Source organism: Jaculus jaculus, chromosome 2, assembly GCF_020740685.1.
Source record: "Jaculus jaculus isolate mJacJac1 chromosome 2, mJacJac1.mat.Y.cur, whole genome shotgun sequence".
NCBI lineage: Eukaryota > Metazoa > Chordata > Mammalia > Rodentia > Dipodidae > Jaculus > Jaculus jaculus.
In genome coordinates this window covers 141,042,338-141,066,137 of record NC_059103.1, presented here as the reverse complement: position 1 = coordinate 141,066,137, position 23,800 = coordinate 141,042,338, and the positions used below count along the sequence as shown (strand labels likewise).

The 23,800-nt window shown below is 40.2% G+C and overlaps 1 protein-coding gene across 1 annotated transcript in view; it reads left to right on the top strand.

Annotated features, from left to right (window-relative positions):
- The first annotated feature begins 6,530 nt into the window (after positions 1-6,530).
- Positions 6,531-23,800, top strand: part of Lactb2 (lactamase beta 2) — a 40,694-nt gene continuing 23,424 nt past the window's right edge. The window contains exons 1-3 of the mRNA XM_045144747.1: positions 6,531-6,666; positions 13,678-13,841; positions 18,377-18,503. Of these exons, the coding sequence (XP_045000682.1) occupies positions 6,545-6,666; positions 13,678-13,841; positions 18,377-18,503 (413 nt within the window). The 5' untranslated portion in view covers positions 6,531-6,544. The remainder of the gene's footprint in view (positions 6,667-13,677; positions 13,842-18,376; positions 18,504-23,800) is intronic.

Here is a 23,800-nt window from a genome sequence, read left to right as displayed (position 1 = left end):
CTGGTGAGCCCATTCTCTCTCTCTCCCTCTATCTGTCTTTCTCTCTGTGTCTGTCGCTCTCAAATAAATTTTTAAAAAAATTATTAAAAAAAAAACCAGCAGGGAAAATTTTACTAAAATAAACATACAAACTAGTACTACTATGTTCTTATTTTTACTACCTACAAGCATTTTATTTAAAATTCTTCAGAATACTATTAAAAGGTATTTTACTTTTTATGAAGGAATAAAAATTTTTAGTTTTCCACACTCTTTCTAATAAAACATTATAATCTAATATATTTTGAATAGTACAACTTACTAAAATAGTTGAGATAATATTTCATGGCTTTTGAATGTAAATAATTTACTCAAAATTACTAATAAGTAATCTATATGTACATTTATTTAAAAATGTTTTGTTTATTTAATTTATTTATTTGAGAGCGACAGACAGAGAGAGAAAGAGGCAGAGAGACAGAGAGAGAGAGAATGGGTGCGCCAGGGCCTCCAGCCACTGCAAATGAATTCTACATGCATGCGCCCCCTTGTGCATCTGGCTAACGTGGGTCCTAGGGAATCGAGCCTTGAACTGGGGTCCTTTGGCTTCACAGGCAAGAGCTTAACTGCTAAGCCATCTCTCCAGCCCTATATGTACATTTATGAACCATCCATAAATAAAATTTCCTTTGTCTGACATGAATAAGAAAGACACAAACAATTTATGTGACATTTTGCAAAATGGAAAGAATCACTTCTATGAAACAGCAATTACATTACTGGCAGGATGTTAGACTCAATCGATTAATCTCACAGCAATGTCCATATTCCTAATTCAGTTGGATGCCACATAATTCCAACAGGAAGTAAACCTACACAGCAGGCCAATGAGTGTTACAACTCTCATAAAGACAGCCCATAGCCAGGCATGGTGGCACACACCTTTAATCCCAGCACTCGGGAGGCAGAGGTAGGAGGATCGCCGTGAGTTCAAGGCCACCCTGAGACTACATGGTGAATTCCAGGTCAGCCTGGGCTAGAGTGAGACACTACTTCAAAAAGCTAAAAAATGTAAAAAAAAAAAAAAGACAGCCCACAACTCTTTCAATAACTGCATTGTTTTACAACTTGACAAAGGACAGATGATCGCTATTCCATTACCATGCTAGGAAATAACACCACCTTGCATTCTACTTACTGACCAAATAAGAGTTTCAATAATTTCATCAGAGATCACCCCACCTAATGTAGCTATCTGGCTGCCAGTCAAAATACATAACCTTTGCCCTTACACACAGTCTCTCTGTAATGAAATAAATATTTGGAGAAATAAAAACTAAGATACTTTCATTTCTCAACCAAATATAACACGTGAAAATGGACTTACTTGTCATGACTTGTCATGTATATAAAGCCTTCTTTAATTCAAAATCCCTTCTGCAAATTCTTTATGTTATCTTTTTTCTTCTTTACTGAAAACACGTATACCTGAAGAACAAGTGAATAATCCTTGAGGATCAAATGCCAAAATGAAACTGAAATCAACTGTGAGTCACATGTAACATTTTCTAACCTAGCGATGAGAGTCTGTACATCGTGATCATACCACACCCTTTACTATCTGTTTCACTGAGGAGAAGAAATAGCATGGTTCTTTCTTTAGGTTTAGACTACAGGCTTCCATGTATTTTTCATTTAATTTTTAAGAAAATATAATTTGTCAGAGAAAATTCCATTCACAGAACTTCAAAATAATGGGTTACATGAAATTTAAAAACTTCTACCCATCAATGGAAAGAATGACCAGAATGAATAGTTAGTCTGCAGAATGGGAAGAAAACCTTTCCCAACTAGATATATGACAAATTATATACATATATCCAGGATATATAAACAACCACAAAAATTAAACCCACAAAAAAATCCAATCAATAAAAAGGCTAAAGACCTGAATAGACAGTTCTCAAAATAAGAAATACAAATAAACAATAAATATTTGAAAAGGTATTCAAAATCTTTAGAGAAATAGGATTTAATCTTATATCAGCCAGAAAGACTATCATCAAAATAAAATCATCCGGGTGTGGTGGCGCAAGCCTGCAATCCCAGCACTTGGGAGGCAGAGGTAGGAGGATCACTGTGAGTTCGAGGACACCCGGAGAATACAGAGTGAATTCCAGGTCAGCCTGAGCTAGAATGAGACCCTACCTTGAAAAACAAAAACAAACAAAAAAAAAACAAAACAAAACAAAACAAAAAGCTAGCAAAGAAAGAGAAACCCTTATTCATTGCTGGTGGGAATATCAACTTGTGTAGCTGCTATGAAAATCTGGATGGAGGTTCCTAAATTATGAGCTGGAAATATGGCTCAGAGGTTAAGGCACTTGTCTGCAATGGCTAACAACTGGGGTTCATTTTCCTAATACCCACGTAAAGCCAGATGCACAAATTGGTGCATGCATCTGGAGCCCATTTGCATTGGCTGGAGGTCCTGGTGCACCCATTCTCTCTGTTGCTTTCTCTTCTCTCTCTCTCTCTCCTTGCAAATAAATCAACAAATAAAAATATTTTATATAAATTATAACTACCATATGACTCAGCTATATAATTCTTGCATAAATACCAAAAGACTCTAAGTCAATATATTTGCATATCAATGTTTATAGCTGTACTACTCACAATAGCCAGGAAATAGGATCAGACTAGATGCTGTTCATCAGATTTACAATAAAGAATATGTGGTACACATATACAACAGAATTCTATTCTCTGCAGCTGTAAATAACAATTAAATTGACATTTATAGGAAAATGAAGTCATTAGGTTGAGAAAAATAGGCCAGACTCAAAAAGAAAGACATCACATGTTTTGTGTGGAACCTAGTTTTAAAACTATGTGTGCATGTGTGTTCATAGGTCATGGAACTAGAAAGGGGCTCATGAGAGGAAAGGAAGAGCTCTTAAAGGAAAAGGGAAGTAGGGAAAGTAATGGAATATGTATAATTAGAAATCATAAGTGGGGATCAACTGAGGGGAAAAAAAGGAACAAGCTGAAGGTATAGGGGGCACAGGAAAGAGCTGCAGGGAAGGAAAATAAATGAGGACAAAATATAATGATGGATGTGTATGAAAATGCCATGTTAAAACCCATTACTCTGTACGATAACCTAAAAAATGTTTAAAAAATACGATTTGCATCATAACATATCAAAGTGCATGGATAATAAGCCCTGTATTAAAAAAAAAAGAAGAAGAGACAGATTCTGAAACCAAAAATATTGTGACAAAGAATTTACAAGGTGCCATTAACTTAGAACTGCCTACTTTTTTCAACCTGCATTCCTTTCAAACCCTATGGCTTGCTTCAACATGATTATTGATCTTTGTGCAGCAGTTTTCTTTTCCTTTTCCAAAAAATATTTTTGTTTATGAAAGAGAGAGAGTGTGTGTGTGTGTGTGTGTGCATGGGCATGCCAAGGCCTTCCTGTCACTGCAAACAAACTCCAGATGTACTGCCACTGTGCATCTGGCTTTATGTGATGTCTGGGAATTGAACTGGGTCTGGCAGGCTTTGTAAGCAAGTGCCTTTAACTACTGAGTCATCTTCCCCACCCAGTTAAGCAGTTTTCTATTGCTTTGAAAACAAAAAACAAACAAACAAAAAAAAACACATGAAACAAGCAGCTTAAAGAGCAAAAGGTTTACTTTGGCTCACAGAGCCCTGGGTCCTTGATGAGGTGGACCTACTGCTCTGGTCAACAGGAAACACATCATGGCATCAGCATATGGATAACAAATCCCCTTAGCTCTTAGTGAGGCAGTAAAAGAAGAGGCTAGGGTCCCACAGTCCCCTTCAAGGGCACACTCAAAGGCCTAAGGACTTGCCACTGGGCCCTGTCAGGTATTTCTGACCTTTTGACATTGCAACATGCTGTTTGCATGTGCAAAGCCCCCACTCAAGAGCCATGCAATTGAGTTACCAAAAAAGTACACAGCCAAAAATATCTCATGATGTTTCAGTTCACAGTTTTGTGTTAGGTCACATTCATAACTATCTTGGCTTCATGTGGCCTATGAGCAACAGATTGGAAAGACTTTAAAGGTTTCAACACTTCTCAACAGTGCCATTGGATGGGAACCAAGTCTTTAACAAGAAAGCCTTTGGGTAAATTACAGGTGCAAACTATAGCAAGTTCCATGTAAACACTACCTTTTTTTAATTTCTAAATATTTAGCCAGGGTGTTTGGTTTTTTATAACCTAGAATAACCATATAACCATTAGATGAATTTCTGCCAATCCCTTAAGAACCACATCAAGAGCTGAAGAGATTGTTTAGTGGTTAAGGCATTTGCCTGCAAGCCAAAGGACCCCAGGTCGATTCCCCAGGACCCACGTAAGCCAGATGCACAAGAGGGCGAATGCGGTCAGAGATCATTTGCAATGGCTAGAGGCCCTGGTGTGCCCATTCTCTCTCTCCCTCTTTCTCTCTCAAATAAACAAATTAATTTTTAAAAAAACTAAAGAAAGAACCATGTCAAAATCCTTCACCTTTAAGCTTTCCCATAAATGTGACTCTACTCTTCCTCCTTGTTGTCTCTTCATTTTAACTGTAATTTTCTTCTAGAATATACCCACATTAAAATAAGGCATGTATGTCTCCTTTTGGTTGAGACTCTCTAGAAAGCAAAAGAATATTTTATTCCCTTTTTATTACCTCCGTATTTCTACAATAATACTTTGTACATTGTAAGCAGATGATGGTTATAAATATAAATGACCAGAATGTAAAAATCTTTGTTGTTATTTCTTAGAAAGGAGTTTGACCTTCAGATCTCATTAATGAATTTGTCCTCAAAGCTTCATTTCGTGTCTGTAGTCTATATTTCTCTTCTAACTCGACCAACTAAGTTTCCTAAATATGCCACAATCACGTCGACTTGCTTAAAACATATGCGTTAGCTGTCATCTATATTCTTTTAGTACTGCCTCCTTATACGAGTTCATACAAGTTATTTGAATTTTAAATCATTTGTTGGGCCCATTTCTTCATCTACCAAATGTGAAGGCTGGCATTAAATTAAATCAAGATGAAAGCACAATGGATGTTCTAACTTTTTTTAAAGGGAGAGTGGGAACAGCTGCCTGGAGTTTCAGGAAAAGCACTATGGTCCAGAAATTACTACTCCATTTTTTGTTGTAGGGTCGCTGATTTTCCAGAAGAGTTCTTTAAAAAGGGAAGACGGAGATGGTTTTGTGTTTGAATAATCAATAACTGATGGCTATAAATAAATATTGGTAGGATGAAGATATGTGACATAGATTTTCATGGTTATTCCAAGCAGTTTTTAAAGGACATAGTGTGTTTCTAGTGCAATGATATGTGGTCATTTCACTAACACTTTTGAAACACTTTCCATTAAGACACATGAAAGAAATTTTTTCTCACATAGCACAGATGTTTGTCAGCCATTCCAAAACATTAAATTGGTGTCTGGTAAAGTCAATAGCAGATATTTCCTTGAAAATAACAGAGTACTAAAAGTGCCTTCCCAAACATTTAGACCCAAGTATCCAACTAATTCAAATAAATTGCTGATTTATTTCTAAAAAGACTAGTTGATGATAGTGAATATGTTCTGCATCTCTTTGGTAGTAATAGTTCTATACAACTGTCACAACCGATTTCCAGTATTCAACTGGAAATCATAGATTCTGTGTGTCCTTTTACTTAATTTATTACTCAATCTTAAAAAATGGGGAGCAGTAGTTAATACATGTGGTTAATACTTAAGTCAGTTAGTAAGGTATTGTTAACAAAGAAAACAAGTCACTTTGACCTGGTGCAAAACTGTGCAATACCATGCGGGAGAGGCAAGCTCCTTAAACCTCTAGAGGTGAGAACGAGCATCAGTACAATACACAGGAACAGAACCTCAAACCCAGAATGGCATCCACCCAGCTCTGTCACCTGGGCAAGTCCTCATAAACTCCACTGTTTTCCCCACTTATAAAATCGGGACCAAATAAAATCTACCTGTAAAAAGTGGAAGAGATGTTTGGGGTGGGGAAGCACTTAGCAAAGCATACACACACACACCTCCAATTTTTATTTTATTTTAATGTATTTAAGAGATAGACAGAGGCAGATAAAGAATGAGCATGTCAAGGCCTCTGGCCACTGCAAGCTAACTCCAGATGCACGCGCCACCTTGTGCACCGGGCTGGCGTGGGGACTCGAACCTCGGTCCTTTGGCTTTGTAGACAAGCGCCTTAACCGCTAAGCCATCTCTCCACCCCCACCGTCTGAAATCCTGACTGGCATTCCTTCCTGGGGTGGGGGGTTTAGCTGTCGTCGTCCCCCCCCCCAACATACACACTGGCCCTGGTCCGGGGACGGATCCCCGCCTGGTGTTGGGCAATCTCGGGCCACGCCGGGCCACGCGGGACGGAGCCCGCGCTGCGCACTCTCCGCGGCCAAGCGCGCCGCCCGCGGCCGTCACGTGACCGCGGCCCCGCCCGCTGGCCTTCCGCGGCTGCGCGCGGCCCGGCGTCGGACGCCCAGCGATGGCTGCGGTGCTGCGGCGCGTGGAGCGGCTGTCGGGCCGGGTGGTGCGCGTGCTGGGCTGCAACCCGGGTCCCATGACCCTGCAGGGCACCAACACTTACCTGGTGGGAACCGGCGGCAGGTAAAGGGCCCTCCCCCCGCCACGGCCGGTGCACTCGCGGGGAGGCCCGCCCGGCGCCGCGGGCACCCCGCGCTCCCCGAAATGACCACCGTCCCTGGTGGTGACCGCCCTGACCCTGACCACACCAGAAGTCGGGAAGAAGATAAAAAGAAAGGCTTCCTGCTTCTGAATCCCCGATTTTCGTTACTTGCTGGCGAGCTGCTCCCGTGGCTGGGTAACCGGGACCCCTGGAGTCGTTCCCTCCACCTGAGGCAGGACGGTGGAAGCTGGTGGCCTGGTACATGGAAGGAGTTCCAGGCTAACCAGGCCCACTATATAGCAAGGCCCTGTATCAAAAACAACAGATATATATATATATATCTCGTATTTGCTGGCTTGTTTTCCCAGGTTCCTCTCAGAAGAGGAACCGATTGTACCGAAGCCGTGTTGTTAACAGTAGAGGGCAGGCTTTGCTTGCTGGCAAGTGCAGTCCAAAACCCTGACCCCACTGAGCCTAACTCATTTTGGTTTTCTTCAGTAAATGAGCATTTCAGAAGCAGACGACTAAAAAGGAAGTGCAAATATTACGTCAGGTAGGTTAAGCCCAAGGTGTACAAGGCCAGGTTCATTAGGTACGGAAAGTTTAGGCTGCCTCCACATTCTGAAAAGATAGAGGGGAAAAACATGTCAGATTTGGAACCTCTTTCGGCTCAGTAAGTGCATGAGCAGTCACTTCAGTGTCATTTTAACATAGTTCCGAAGTCAGCACCCAAGATGAGCCTTGCATATAGTCAGAATCATCCAACAGGATGAGAACACTGTGTTGGAGATCAGTATGCGGTCTCAGTAAGTTCAAAACAGCCTGCTTTTCTTCCAGGGCTAAAACAGATGGCTAGCTCCATTGAAAACCAGATGAAGAAGTTGGCTTGCATTTAGACGCTGAATTATGTGAAAAAATGCATACTTTAAATATTTGTATCACACTCAGCACAGCAAAATACTTGTCTTAAATAAAAAGACGTAAGGATCTGAAATGAATTGAGGAAAGAGTAGATTCAGTCTCTCCTCTTAAGCCACATAACATGACTAAGACCCAGACTGGAATAACCACTGGAACATCCATCTTAACTTATACTTTGACTACTTAATACTTGTATATTATTCAAACATGTATGGTAGTAAGACTGGAATAATGTGCAAATGATGCTAACCATGACATATAAACTAAAGGATAACTAGAAATGAATATTTTTTTACTGGATTACATATTTTATTCAGTTAAAAAGACAATATGAATATTCCCGATCAAAATCAGCTTCCTGAAAATAAGCAAATCTAAAAATTTTTAAATATCAGCTTCCATTCCAATTCTGCAGCTCGTAGACAGGTCCCTGGAACCTCTAGAGTGGCCACAAATATAGGAGGTCGGGCATGCAGAAAGTCATATACAAGGTAAGTACCCACCACCACCACCAAAAAAAGAAAAGTTTCTTCTGATTCTCTGTGAGGCTTGTGTGGCTGGCGTCCCAGAGGTTCACTCTCATCACACATGGTTTAGCTGTGTGTGAGAAATGCCCGTTCTGGTGACTGTCTAGCTCAAAACCAGCCTGTGAACAAACTGCACGGCACACAGCTGTGGGAACTCTTCTTGGGGAGATACACACTCCAGCACCGTCACATTGCCTGGGCTGAGGTAGTCAAGATAGGAATGAATATTAACTGGGTCCAAGTCAGATGTTCCAAGATCGGTGTCCACTTTTCCATTTCACAAAGTAGGTTTGAGATCTTGGGTGGATTCTGAGTAGCTAAACCAAATATTTTTCTATTCCTTTCTTGCTAACTTTTGGCAATATTGACTTCACACCACATCTGTGTTTCCTCTTATGCCTCTGGCTGCTTTCCTCTAATTCTCCATCTTTACTAGATCTTTGAGTTCCTCCAAATGCTGTCCTAACTTCCTGTGAAGGATAATTTTGATTATCAACTTGGCTGAATTTAGATCCTTCTAGGATACAGATCTCTGTGAGGTCATTTCCAAGAAGGTTTAACTGAGGTGGAAAGGCCCTCCTTGAATGTAGGTGGCACCATTCTATATGCTGGAATCCTGGACTGAATACAAAGTATGGCACCAGGATCCATCTTGCTCCGTTTCCTGACTGTGCACAAAATGTAACCAGCTGCCTCATACTTCTGCTTTTGCCATCAGACTCTCCCTGCCAGGATGAAATGTACCCCCAAACTGTGAGCCAAAATAAACTATTTCTTCCTTAAATCACTTTGTCAGGTATTTTATTACAGCAGTGAGAAAAGTTATGCACCACTCTTGATTTTATATTGTATTGTTTATCTAGATGAGCTTGTCCTCTTTCTTAGCTTTACCTGTTATCTGTTTATTATTAATGCTCAAATTTGCAGCTCAAATTTAGATAAAAGCCAGACTTGGTCAGCAGATTTGCTTGACTGCTTTCTTACATCTCCATACATGATTCACAGCCACTTAAAAGATTATTTTCTAGGGAGCCGGGAGTGGTGGCACATGCCTTTAATCCCTGCCCTTGGGAGGCAGAGGTCGGAGAATCACCGTGAGTTCGAGGCCACCCTGAGACTACATAGTGAATTCCAGGTCAACCTGAGCTAGAGTGAGACCCTACCTTGGAAAAAAAAAAAAGAAGAAAAGAAAGAAAAGATTATTTTCCAAACTCTACTCATGGTCTTCTCTACTAAAATCAGGCCCTCCCTTGTTGGTTCCTATCTTGGTTAAAAGAATCATCCATGGATGTGATCAAGTTAAATGCTTAAGTATTTTCTCTGGCTTTTCCTTGCTTCCTAGCACACATCTAAACTATCACAATCTGTTCTTGTCCACTGTCACCCAGTTCAGCTCTTGTATAAATAGCCTCCTTTCTCTTCTTTTGTCCTTCTTCATTCCATTCTCCCACTTGTAGTCAGGGTAGTGTTTCAAAAATGAAAATTGAGCCAGTCATGGTGGCGCACACCTTTAATCCCAGCAATGGCGAGGCAGAGGTAGGATTGCTGTGAGTTCAAGGCCACCCTGAGACTACATAGTGAATTCCATGTCAGCCTGAACTAGAGTGAGACCCTACCTCAAAAGCAAACAAAGAAAAAAAAATGAAAATTGAGGCTGGAGAGATGGCTTACCAGTTAAGTGCTTGCCTGTGAAGCCTAAGGATCCTGGTTCGAGGCTCAATTCCCCAGGACCCATGTTAGCAGATGCACAAGGGGGCGTACGTGTCTGGAGTTCGTTTGCAGTGGCTGGAGGTTCTGGTGTACCCATTTTCTCTCTCTCTCTCTCAAATAAATAAATCAATAACTTGCTTAAAAAAATGAAAATTGAAAGATCTTGAGTATCCTGGCTCCCACCAGCTTCCTGAAGCTTATCTTGAGACACCTCTGATTCAGCCATACTGTTCTTTCTGTGGGTCAGGTGACTTACTGTGTCTTACTGCCTCAGGACTTTTATGCACACTTTCTTCTCTATGTCCTGTTCATTCTTTCCTGTTTCACCCAGCCTACTTCACTCTTCCTTAGAGCTCACTTACTCGTGGAAGTTTTCCCTGACCTCTTAGACTAGGTAGGTCCATACTTTTCATGGCCCTTATTTAACAATAATACAAAAGGTCAGTGTGCACATGTGTGTGTGTGTATAAGAAGTTTAACGCCTTTCCCTACTTACCACATTTGTTGCTGTATCTCCAACACCTAGCACAGATCCTTTTTAATATTAATTTGTGTTTATATTAATTACAACAGGTTATACTCTTTTATCCCCTCGCCCCAGCTCCTGTTCCCCAGCCTAGTGCAAATACTATATAGCAGAGATAGTGTAGTAATTTTTGCTGAGTATTTGCTTATGGTTTCTCCCAATTCTCACTATTATGATTCTAGGACTCTAGAATAACTAATTTTGTCTGGAATTCCTCCTTTGTTCTGATCAGCTCATATGCCCATTTCACCAAAGCCCTAGTAAGTCTGGTATGATATTTTACATATAGGTACTCAGTAAGTATTTAAATCAACAAATGATAACTCAGTTTTCCAGAGTCTCTACATTCTTTTTCTGCTCAAGAACGTTTACCTGCTGCAATTCTAACCATTCCTATCAAAATTGTATATACTTACAGGACAAATGTTCTATATTATAATAGAAAATGGCAATCTAATAGAATTAAAGATCTAGGAACTAGGGAGATGGCTCAGAGGTTAAAGGTACTTGCTTTGCCTGCCAACCTGAGTACAGTTCCCAGCACCTGTGTAAATCCAAATGCGAAAGTGGCATACCAGTCAGCCCACAGACAACACTTATGTTAGTTTGAATGCATGTCCCCTATTGAATCAGGTGTTACAATTAAACTTGTAACTGGGTCTCCAGCCACCTGGCTGGAGGAGGGGTCACTGGGGGGAAATCCTGGAGTCCAGGCCTAAGGTGTTATTGTGGGCAGATCACAATTCCAGCCCAAAGGTATGCTGAGAGGCGTGAGCTCTGAGGTCTTGGTTTGTGCTTGTTGCTGCTTTATGGCGGTGTGGCTGCTGGTGGTTTCTCTCTCTGCTTGGATTTATGATGGGAGCCAGTCTCTTCTGCCATTGACGGAACCTCCCCTGGATTCTGTAAACTGAAATAAATCCCTTCCTCCTCCAAACTGTGGTTTGGATGTTCATCCCAGCAATGTTAGAACTGACTACAATACTAAATTAATTACAATACTAAAATCCTCAGAATAATTGATTCTTCCCCTTCCCTGCGCCATTAATTGGACCTCTTAACTGTTCTTTAAACCATTCCAGTCCTTACATTTTCATTCAGTAGGACCTTACAATATTTCCTTGAACCACAATAGCCACATGGTTATCATCACCAGAATAGACAATTCACACTGTATTTCTGAAGTTGATCCACTAGTGTACTGAACTTAGGATATAGAAATCAGCTGACCATAAGGTCACTGCCCTCCTCCCCACCTAAAGGCCAATTTTTAAAAATTTTTGTTTTTAATTTACAAGAACATTTAAATTTGCACAAATTGATGGACTCCCATATGTGTTAGACATGTATACATTTCATAATGTTTAAATCAGATTAAACATGTTTATCTCTACAAACATTTACAACCTTTGACTGGGAGATAGTAAAGTGCTTGCTTTGTAAACATTAGAGCCTGAGTTCAGTCCCCATAACCCATGCTGCAAGAGAGAGTGAAATCAAGCAAGTAAGCCTGGCATGGTGGGATGCGCCTACACTTCCAGCATTTGGGAAGCTGAGATAGCCCGGTCCCTGGGACTCGCTGGCCAAGCAGTCCCTGCTTGGGGTGTTCCACGCCAGTGAGAGACCTTGTCTCATAAAAGGTGGATGGGTGTGTGAGGAATGAAAGCCCAGGTTGTCCCCTGCACTTGCACATGTAAGTGCTCACACACACAAACATGTATACAACACAAAACATAATTTCTTTATAAAAACTTTCTAAGTCTAGCTTTAAGAAGTTAGGATAAATTATTGGTATCTACAGTCACTCTACTGTATAGCAGCACACCAGAACATCTTGCTTCTATCTAACTAACAAAACAACCTTGTTTGTTTTATTGGCTTGTGGGCATCAGAGAAATAAACCCATGCAGAGTAAATTATCATCCTGTCTAGATAGCAAATTTTAGTGCTATGGAAAAAAAAATGCTTTCTGTTATCTGTTGCTTGCATTGTTTACTTCTGGTGCTACCCCTTCCCACCCTTTACTAGAAAATAGGGTTGTCTTGCGTTCTACAAAAAATAAATAAATAAAGGCATGGCACATAGTAGGTAATCTGTAAATAGTTATAGATGGATGAATGAGTCATTTTTATCTAGTCTACTCTTATAGACAACCTAAATTTTGAAGTGTTAACTGTGAAGTACTATGAATGAAGTTCATGTATCAGTTCTTGAGGTAAATGTCATCCTTGATTTCTTTTGTTCAGGAAAATGTACAGAAAAGCTAGTCTGTAACAAATTGAGGAAAAGAAAGTATCATGGCCACGAGCAAAAAAAAAAAAAAAAAAAAAACAAGGGTAGTGGAATTGTCAAAGCACAGAAGAAATGGGCCCACTCCTGGGTCAGATGGGTTCCTGTACATTCCTCCTGCTTATTCCTCAGCTTAGGTCACCACACTTTTAGTTCATTGCCACATCCTCCACCTGCCTGCCACAGCCTTCTCTCTGCCATGCTGAGTGACTACATTTCCCATGCGTGACTTTCAGTGGGGTCGGGGGGTGGGACACCTGGCATTTGCTTCTGGAGACCTTCCTCTTCATTTTGCAGACCCAGAGCCAGGGGAGGGGGACTCCCCATTCAGTGCTCTTAAGTTGGACCCTAGTATTTCCTTTGTAAATTTAGGACCCAGCATTTCTAGACTTCCTCTGTTTGCTTGCTTTCAGTGTAACTGTCTCTCTCTTGCCTTTCTACAGTTCTCACCTCACTCTTCAGTCACAAATCACATCCAGTGTTTTCTTTCAGATTTGTGAACAGATGACAGAGTATTGTTTGTCTATCTTTGGCTACCTTCCTTCTCTAGAAGACTGCTTCTTTTTACTGAGTCAAATGCTTCAACGTATTTGAGGACCTTTAAAAGGATCTTGAAGACAGAGTAGATAAGACCACATATTCTGTTATCAAAATACCCAATTCTGCCATTTATTTGCAGAACACAAGGCAAATTACTTACCTTCTGAACATAATAGTGAAATGTATGCCTTACACAGTTGTCATGAGGAATACAATAGGAGTAGTGCTGTCTTTAATTGCTTTGTGAGTGATCAAAATTACTACTATTCTTTCTTGTTCAGATTTGAATTTGGCTATAATTTGCCTCAAAAAACTTTCTTAACACTGAGATTACTTTAGTTAAGCTGGAATAACAGTTTTCCCTGCATGTTGAAAGCAAAACAAGCTTCTATAGTTTCTTGAAGTTAATATGTCATTTGTACAAGAAATATACTAATACTAACTCTGTGTTCAACAGTGATTATCTCCCATTTAATTCTCAGGAGAATCCTCATCGACACTGGAGAACCATCCATTCCAGAATACATCAGTTGTTTAAAGCAAGCTCTGGCTGAATTTGACATAGCAATACAGGAAATCCTAGTGACTCATTGGCACCGTGATCATTCTGGAGGCATAGAAGATATTTGTAAAAACATCAATAGTGGTAAGCAGAAAATATTAAATTTATCAAGTAAAGCTGTGTTTGGGGAATAATTTATAGTTAAAACTATTAACTTTACGAAGTGCCTATATTTCAGTGGTACTTTTGGAAATTTATATGTTTGGGATTCTGTCATTAATTTTAACAAAAGAGGAAAAGGGAAGTTCTGTTTTCTTTTTCGAACCCTCATTCTTCTTACTTTCCCCAGTGATAAAGCGAAGTTGTAGTTTAGTCTCTGTGACAGTACTGCATCATACTTAGTAATTATCCACTGTGAAGTATTCACTGTTTACTAAGGTAGCTGCAGTATTGTATATAATCCCAAACAGATGATCACAGGCTTTTCATAACTTTAAGATATACTGAAATCCAGACAATATATCATTGTGTTGATAATTCTGTCTACCTGAAACCTATTCAGTACTCACATTTTACTTGTTCTGTTGATATCTTTATCCCACATTCATGCACCTAAATTCATTCATTCCTTAAACATTCAGGTGCCCACCATGTGTTAGGCATATTCTTAATAAAGGATATAACAGCGAACTAAACAGACTCTGCTGTCATGAAGCCTAGAATGCTCTAACATTATCCCACAATTGCAGAACTCCCTGGGCTCCAAATGATAGGTGAAGGTCAGAACACAAACAGCTTAAAAGGATTCTGTAGGGCTGGAGAGATGGCTTAGCGGTTAAGCACTTGCCTGTGAAGCCTACGGACCCCGGTTTGAGGCTCGATTCCCCAGGTACCACGTTAGCCAGATGCACAAGGGGGCGCACGCGTCTGGAGTTCGTTTGCAGAGGCTGGAAGCCCTGGCGCGCCCATTCTCTCTCTCTTCCTCTATCTGTCTTTCTCTCTGTGTCTGTCGCTCTCAAATAAATAAATAAATAATTTTAAAAAAAAAGGATTCTGTAGAGTTACCTTTAGGGTTTCTGTGGGAAGTACATAGGCTTCAGTCCCATCTAGATATTCTATTTGTGATAATCTAAAACTCTGAAATCTAAAAGACATCTTTGCTAAATCAGAAAAGGGTTACTCAACCTGGAGCAAGGAAAGTGTTAAATATATACATAAAGAATGATGAAGGGGACTATGAAGACAACGCTATGGGAAAAGAAAAGGGAGAAAGAGAGACAGAGGAAGACAGTGGTCATTCTTTCTAGAGTTAGTAGGCATAGAGAGTTCCTTGGGAGGGAACATGCCACACTGAGCCACTGAAGGAACAAAGACACCCAAATGGGAATGTACTTGGCATGCTTAAGGCACAGAAAGGAAATCTTGGACTTTAAGTCATAGGAAGATGGACATTTTCCTTCAACTAATATTTTAAACTATTGTAAAGCCTTCGGACTTGGGGACAACATGACTATGTCAGACAGTAGATACCCAGCACTCCAACCTGGCACTTATAAAAGGGGCTAGGGCTTGGGACACAGCAGAGCACATAAAAGCACTTGCTACCTGATCCCCAGGACACATACACAGAAATCCTGGCCATGTACACATCTCTGTAACCCCAGCACTGAAGGTGGGGTGGACAGAGAGAGAAGAATGACTTGCTGATCATTCAGTCTAACCAAAACCTGGCATGAGCACCAATTTCAGTGAGAGACCCTGTTTCAAGGAAATAAGGCAGAAGAGTGATAGAGATACCCAACTTACTCCCCTGACTTCCACATGCATGTGCACACAGCAAATGCATCTGCACATACATACAAAAAACAGCTATACCAAGCGTGGTTGCACACCTTTAATCCCAGCACTCAGGAGGCAGAGGCATGAGGATCACCATGAGTTTGAGGTCACCCTGAAACTACATAGTGAATTCCATGTCAGCCTGTGCTAGAATGAAAGCCTACCTAAAAAAAAAAAAAAAAAAATACCAGCTTTGCAGTTTACCTTTCTCCCTTCTTCTTTTTTTCCAATCAAGGACAACTATGTGCCAAAAGATTTCATTTCATAATTTCTTAGCCTGACATTAATTTTCCTTCTATAGGTCACTTACCCATGAGACAGAAAGAAAGTGGTCACCAGAGGCTGGGTGACAATAATGAGAAGTGACTGCCAATGGGCTTAGCACTTTTGGGGGTGGGGTTTTGAAAACTAGTTAGTGGTGATAATGCGCAGTTCTTTGACTATCTAGTAAAAATACACTGAGGGACTGGAGAGATGGCTCATTGGTTAAAGGCATTTGATTGCAGAGGCTGATGGTCAGGGTTCGATTGCCCAGTACCTATGTCATGCCAGATGCACAAAGTGGAGCATGTGTCTGGTCAGTGGCACTGGGCTCTCATGTGCCCACACACTCATTCACATTCACTCATTCTCTCTCTCCCTCTCCTTGCAAGCAAATAAATAAGTTTTTAAAACTTACTAAGTTTTACACTTTACAATGGTAAGGGATGGGTAGATGGTTCAGTGGATACAGCACTTGCTGTGCAAGCCTGAGGTCCTGAGCTCTCATCTCCAGAACGCATATAATGCCAGACGTGGTAGCTTGCATCTGTAATACCAGAGATGCCTCTGTGAGATGATGGCCAGAGGCAGGAGAATCCCTGTAAGCTTGGGGGCTAGCTATCCTGGAGTACACAGCAGCAAATAATAGAGACCTGCCTCGAACAGTGGAAGGCAAGGACCTGCCTCCAAGGTTGTCCTCTGACCTCCACACATGCACCATGGTTTGCATTCACTTGCTCGTACACAATACATGTACAGAAAGACTTTTTAAAAGTGAGTTTTAGAGCAATACATTAATTACATCAGACTGATGGTAAAATTAATTGTCATTGATTACTTTCTGCACACCACTGTTCTTCCTACCGATGGCTATTGTGAATAGGGTATGTATTTTCACATAGTTTTGAAAACTGATACTGTTTTATAATTTTGAGATAGTAGTGATTTGGAAAATGATTATTAACCCAAGGTCTTAGAACCAGAAATGCAATACCTTCATTTCTTTAATGAAAAACATTATGCAGGTTTAAAAAAACAAAAAGTCCTTACCATTCCTCCCCCTTTTTTGTGGTCCTCTGGAGCACAAGATAATGGAATTTAAATTTGTAAGGCAAAACTATTTCTGTCTTTGTTATCTACCACAGTAGCCAAATCTCTTTGCCTTGTCAGTTTTTCCTTGGAGTATCCTTTTCTCTGTATTTCCAATGCTGCTACCCTAATGCTTCTAGCTTCTTCTAGCTGGGTCACATTATCTTCTTCTTGGGTTATTGCAGTCATCCCCTCCTTGTTCCATTTGATCTCATCACTCCACCGTCACCACTCAGAGCTGCTGCTATACTGATATACCTGTTCATACCATCTTACCTTACAGAAAGCTATCGTGACCACACATCCTCTCTTCTGTGAGTTGAGCTCATCTTACCTAATCAACTTTTCTCTCCACATTTCCCAGACAATATTTTGCTTACACAAGATGGTATTGTATTGTCGTAGCTAAACCACACTCAATTCTCATTTCCATACCATTAGTAATGCTGTTCTACCTACAGGTCTATCTTTACCTCCCCATCATGCTCACCCCATAACTCACACCTCAAGTTCTGTCATACTTTTTAATACTTTTCAAACTGTTTCTCCTTTATTTGGTATTTCAGTTGCTTTTTTTTTTTTTTTTTTTTTTTTTGCTGAATTGTCCTTTTAGGATTCAGGAAATGATAGTGCATATAGGTCTTTGTTTCATTTGTAAGTTTAATTTCTCCAACTTTGTAAGATCTTAAGTGCTTATATTCACTATACATAGTATACTGGTTAGGTAACTAGCACTGTTTATTGGTTAAATGATTGATTTTATTTGTACCAGTGAGGAATGGCTTGTGTCAAACTTATTTTAAAGGTAGAACATTTACCCTCAGGTTTGGGGCCCCCTGTCAGCACTAACAGCAGTGACCACATGCTGGCTTTTTCTTATTAACTACTGCCATGACTTACTTACTCTATGTAGCCACCTACATACAGAACAGTGCTCAGGTCCCTTATTAGCTGCCCCCTCAACATTGGCCCTGATGTAGCTGTAATTATGAAGAACTACTCTCAGGCCAAAGAATGGCTTAGTGGTTAAAGGCACTTGCTTGCAAAGCCTGCCAATTTGTTTGATTACCAAGTACCCACCTAAAGCCAGATGCACAAAGTGGCATATGCATCTGGAGTTTGAAGTAGAAAGAAGCCCTGCTGTACCCATTCTCCCTCTCCCCTTTCTGTTCTTTCTCTGTCAAATAAACACATAAATATATATTTTACAAAAAGAACTATTTATAAGCTTTTTTACAGAATAGGAATGATTATAAAATAACAAATGCTTTTATGTACACCTAGAGTGGCATGGAAGAATATAAAGCACTTTTATTGAAATGTATGCAACAGTTACATCTCAGAGATAAGCTGCTATAATTCATACCATTTTACTGTTGTCTTAATAATACTCTATGCATATTTAATGAGTTATCTCTATGAAAGTTAACCTACTAAAAGGCTGAATCATTTACAGTGTGACTTAGTGTATTTACATGTTTTATGACTAGACACTACTTACTGCATTAAAAAACTCCCACGGAATCCTCAGAGAGAAGAAATTATAGGAGACGGAAAACAGCAGTATGTCTATATGAAAAATGGAGACTTGGTTAAGACTGAGGGAGCCACACTAAGGTAAGTAAATGTCCCTTAAAGAAGCTCAGGTGTCTATGCATATGTATTATAAAGGAGATAGGTAGATTTAGGCAAACTTGTTTATATGTGTAAAGAATACATCAGGAAGGATCAAAAAGAAATCTAGTAGCATGTGGCAGTCTCAAGAGAGAAATTGGGTTGCTAGAGAAACCAAAGAAAGGAAGACTTTTCATACTATCTACTCTTTTATTTTTTCTTCATCATCTTCTTTTTTTTTTTTTTTTTTTTACCAATATAAGGCCTCACTCTAGTCCAGGCTGACCTGGAACTCACTCTGTGCTTCCAGGCCTCGAACTCTCAGTGTTCCTCCTGCTTCTGTCACCCAAGTGCTAAGATTAAAAGCATGTGCCACCATACCTAGTTTAATTGTTTTTTCTTTTCTTACCAATTTCTTTATATAAATTAAATTTTTAAAATTAGGTTCAGACATAGTCACTCATGCCTATCATCCTAACACAGGATTACGATACAGGAGGCTGATACAGGAGATTGTCACAAGTTCCAGTCTAGCCTGGACTATAGTGTAAGACCCTGTCTCCAAAACCAAAAATTCATTCATTTAAAAAAAATTCAGAGCAGGTGTGGTGGCGCATGACTTTAATCCAAGCTCTTGGGAGGCAGAGGTAGGAGGATCACCATGAGTTTGAGGCCACCCTGAGGCTACACAGTTAATTCCAGGTCAGCCTGGACCAGAGTGAGACCCTACCTCAGAGAAAAAAAAAAAAAAAAATTCAGCATTTCCCCTTAGGGTGGTTTAAGGATCTACTTGTACTTCAATGCATGGTTTTGTCAGTGTTCTCACTTTGAAAAGATAACCCATACCTACAGTAAATACATTTAAGCCAGACACATAGTCCATAAACTGAACTAATGGCAGTTCTCCTCTGTCCCCTACAATCTTTAATTGCCATCAGATCTCAAAACATCTGCTTTGCTCTGTACTTGGGACTTCACATTTCTTCTATGATAGAAGCTTTTTTTGACTGCTCACTTTTACCATTTCCCTTCCTCCTGCATCAAATCAGGTTAGTGTTGCCTTGGAGTATGTCAGTGCTGTTCCCATGTGTCTACTGTTATTATTTCTTGCTTAATCTTCCCATTTCCAGACTTTCTCCTTTCTTCTCTGTCTCTCACATACTTTGTCTCTGGAAAATGTTGATGGCTCACTGCCTATAAGAAAATGAGTCTGGTCATTACTGTGTTACAGTCTGGCCTCCAACCATATATCTACTTTTAGCTCCCACTAGTCCAGTCATGAACACAATTAGCCTATACAAGTAGTCCTGGGCACAGTGTATGTGTCATGCGTTTGTTTATAGGTTCCCCTTTTCTGGGCTTTGCTTCTTCTACCATGCTTACCTCCTTGGTAAGTTGTTACTTCTTCACCCAATTCACATGTTACTTTCAGAATCCTTCATGGACAGAATTAATTGTTGCTTCCTCCAGTTTTCATATCATTTGTTATTTCATTAAACCACTTGTTATATTGTATATATATAGTGTGTGTTTGTGTGTGTGTGTGTGTGTGTGTGTGTGTGTGAGAGAGAGAGAGAGAGAGAGAGAGAGAGAGAAGGTATCTTTGTAAAAGGTAATGAACTACTCTTCACAGTAGTAGCAAATACCAGTTGCCATAGCAAGCCAAGTTGGAAATATATATGATTATTCAAATACTAAACATTTGTCAGTCACATAAAGTCAAAAGAGAATCCTCCTTACTCATGGCTTTCAAGTTGTTAGCAGTAGTTCAGGATCATTTGATCTTGTGATTCCACCCTCCTCTACATTGGGCTTTCAAGGTCTCCATTTTCACCTAACCCAGCAAACAGGTAAAACGTGGAGAGGATATTGTATGGGAGATTTTCTATTGCATAGCTGTAAATTTATTCAGGTCCCATACCGGACCATAGGAAACCAGGGAAATATACTTTAACTGCATGTCCAAGGAAAAGAAGAAATGGGTCTGGAATTTGCTAGGCATTCTCAGAAAGACTATAAAGAAGAAAAGTGTGTGTGTGTGTGTGTGTGTGTGTGTGTGTGTGTGTTTTGTGGATGTTGCTCAGTGGTACAATGGCCTAACATGAAAGATCCTGTGTTCACAGATGAGCCTAAATAATGGTACCAAACTGCCTGTATTTACTGAAAAGAAAACTAATAAATTAAATTTAAAAAAAAAAAAAAAAAAACTGGGCTGGAGAGATGGCTTAGCGGTTAAGCGCTTGCCTGTGAAGCCTAAGGACCCCGGTTCGAGGCTCAGTTCCCCAGGTCCCACGTTAGCCAGATGCACAAGGGGGCGCATGCATCTGGAGTTCGTTTGCAGAGGCTGGAAGCCCTGGCGCGCCCATTCTCTCTCTCTCTCCCTCCATCTGTCTTTCTCTCTATGTCTGTAGCTCTCAAATAAATAAATAAAAAATGAACAAAAAAAATTTAAAAAAAAAAAAAAAAAAAGATCCTGTGTTCAATCTCTCAGCGCTGCAAGAAAATAAAACCAACAGATTTTTCTTGTGGTACTAAAGGGAAACAAACATATTACTACCTTTTCCAAAAACATTCTCAATAATACTGTTTCCTCCATAGCACCAGACCTAGCTAGGTCAGGTCTATAGTTCAGTTATAGAGACAGACAGTGGGTTGAGCATTCTGTCTTGGAAGTTTTGGGATCACAGTCTAATCATTTATCACTCTTCCCACAGAATCACAGATTTTGTAGGTTTTGTACGTTAAGGACAGTCATCCCTTACAAGTTAACTACCACCAAACTCAGCAGAAATTGATTCAAGAGATCTCAGTATTATCTATATTCTGTGTAGTATTTATTTTGCTGCATTTGATTAAGTCTTTATTTTAAGATTTGAAGGACATTAACACAAAGAATCAAAAAGTAAAAACTGCATATGTTCACTAAAATAGTAAGTAAGCTTCTTTTGAAAAAACATTGCAAATTATGTATGATAAAGCATTTAGGATTTTGTGTTAATTTCTTTCTCTTTTGGATCAGAGTCTCACTGTATCCCAGGCAGGCCTCAAGCTCAGGATGATCCTCCTGCATCAGCCTCAGGAGTGCTGGAATTATGGGGTGTAAGATGCCACACCAAGAACTAGCAATTTAGGATTTATTTTGGTGGTGCTGAATTTAGGGCCTCACAGGTGCTAAGAAGCAGTCCACCACTACATACATATTCCCAGCAACATTTGCTTCATGTGTAACTGTCTTTCTGTCTGCCTGCCTGCCTGTCGGTCGGTCGGTCGGTCGGTAGTGGAGAATTGAACCCAGGCCAGCAGGCTTTGGAAGCAAATGCCTTGAATCTCTAAGCCATCTCCCCAGCCCAACATTTGCTTTCTTGATGGCCATGCTTTCCAGTCTCATTTTTATAAAGTCAGTAAAACACCCCTGCCTTGCAAAAATAACCCCCAAAGACTTGTTAAGCAAAAACTCTATGGATACATGACTACAGCCTGCTTCTATCGCATATTTGTTGTCTAGTTGATCTTGACTGTTCACCTACTATTAGAAAAAGAAAGACAATAAGGAGAGTGTGGTGGTTGATCCCCAGTTGCCTATGTGACAACTTGGGTTTAGAATCCCCTCTGTGAAGGGTTTTCTATATTAGGTTAGTTAAGGTAGGAGGACCCACCCTGACTGTGGGCAGCACCATTCCACGGGCTGAGATCTGTACTGTACACAAAGAGAACTGGCTGAGCAACAGCACTCATCACTCTGCTCTGCCTCCTCACTGTTGCACTGAATGTGACCAGCCACTGCCACCATGCCCTCCCTGCCATGATGGACTCTGGAACCATACAGCAGAATAAACCCTTCCTCCCTTAAACCAAATGGTCAAGTGTTTTTCCCAGCAATGCGAAGATAACTAGTCTGCCAAAAGCCCATGCAAAATATGGAAAGAGACACATGTTTTGATTTCTGATGAGCCCTAATTCTGAAAAGAGTTTTGATGCTAGGATGTCATGTTCAAGAATTTTCTAAACAACTAATTTCTTGAAGAAAAGTGAATCTCATAGCTTTTGTTGACCTAGTTTTTTCAAACAGTACCTATATAAAACCCACACTCTGCAGAAGTGGCGGAACTGGTCATTGGGAAGGGCACAGCAGCATTTACTTTGATCTTTAGTGACGCATTCCTGTTGCCATCCTCTCTCCTCCCTCTGCCCAAATGAACTGAAATTTAACACAGCTTCGTGCAAACAATATGTTAACCATCCTGGGCACTGAAGAATTGGCATTTATGATCCCTTAACTTTAGAAATTTTGCTGGTCTTGATATAGAAAATGTCAAAGAAAAAACATTATAAATTCTGGTTTAATGTGGCTGGAGGAGGTAATAAGATAGCTATTGCAAGCATGTTGACAGGTGAGGTGGTTTGTAGAATACAAAAGAATGGCTCTCCAAATTGATTTTATAGAATTAAAAACAAAGATTGGAGTTGTTTGCAATGTGTTCTATGTACTCAAAGATTGCCCATAAAATATGACACACACATATTCTTATTATTGGCAAGAAAAATACCAACTAGAATTACTTTCATGTAACATTTAATGTATTAACAGGCTTGTAGGAGGTTTAATCAAACAAAAGTGGTTATTTAAAATAACTTTGGTCTGGAGAAATGGCTTAGCAGTTAAGGGGCTTTCCTGCAAAGCCTAAGGACCCATGTTTGACTCCCTAGATCCAAATAAGCCAGATAGACAAGGTGATACAACCTTGCACATGTGTACAAGGTGGCACACACACCTAGAGTTCTGTTACAGGGGCTAGAGGCCCTGGCACGCCTAGTCTCTCTTGCTCTCACTCTTGCTCTCTTTCATTTAAAAAAGGGCCAGCCTGTTGGGCTTACCTCAAAAAAAAAAGTCAGGTGTGGTGGCACATACCTTTAATCCCAGCACTCAGGAGGCAGAGGTATGAGGATCACCATTGAGTTCAGGGCCATCCTGAGACTACATAGTGAATTCCAGGTCAGCCTGGGCCAGAGTGAGACCCTACCTCTTTTTTTTAAAGCTCTTCAGTTATTTAAAACAACTCTAGTTCCTTACCAATTAGTTATAGTAATTGTTTCCAAAATATAAAGCACACACTTAGAAGTAATAAAGCATAATAGGTTTTATATAATATTTTATTTTTATTTGTTTATGAGAGAGAAAGAGAAGATGGGTATGCCAAGGCCTCTGCCACTGCAGACTAACTCCATATGCATGTGCTACCATGTGTATCTGGCTTACATGAGTTCTGGGGAATTGAACCTGGGTCCTCAGGCTTCGCAGG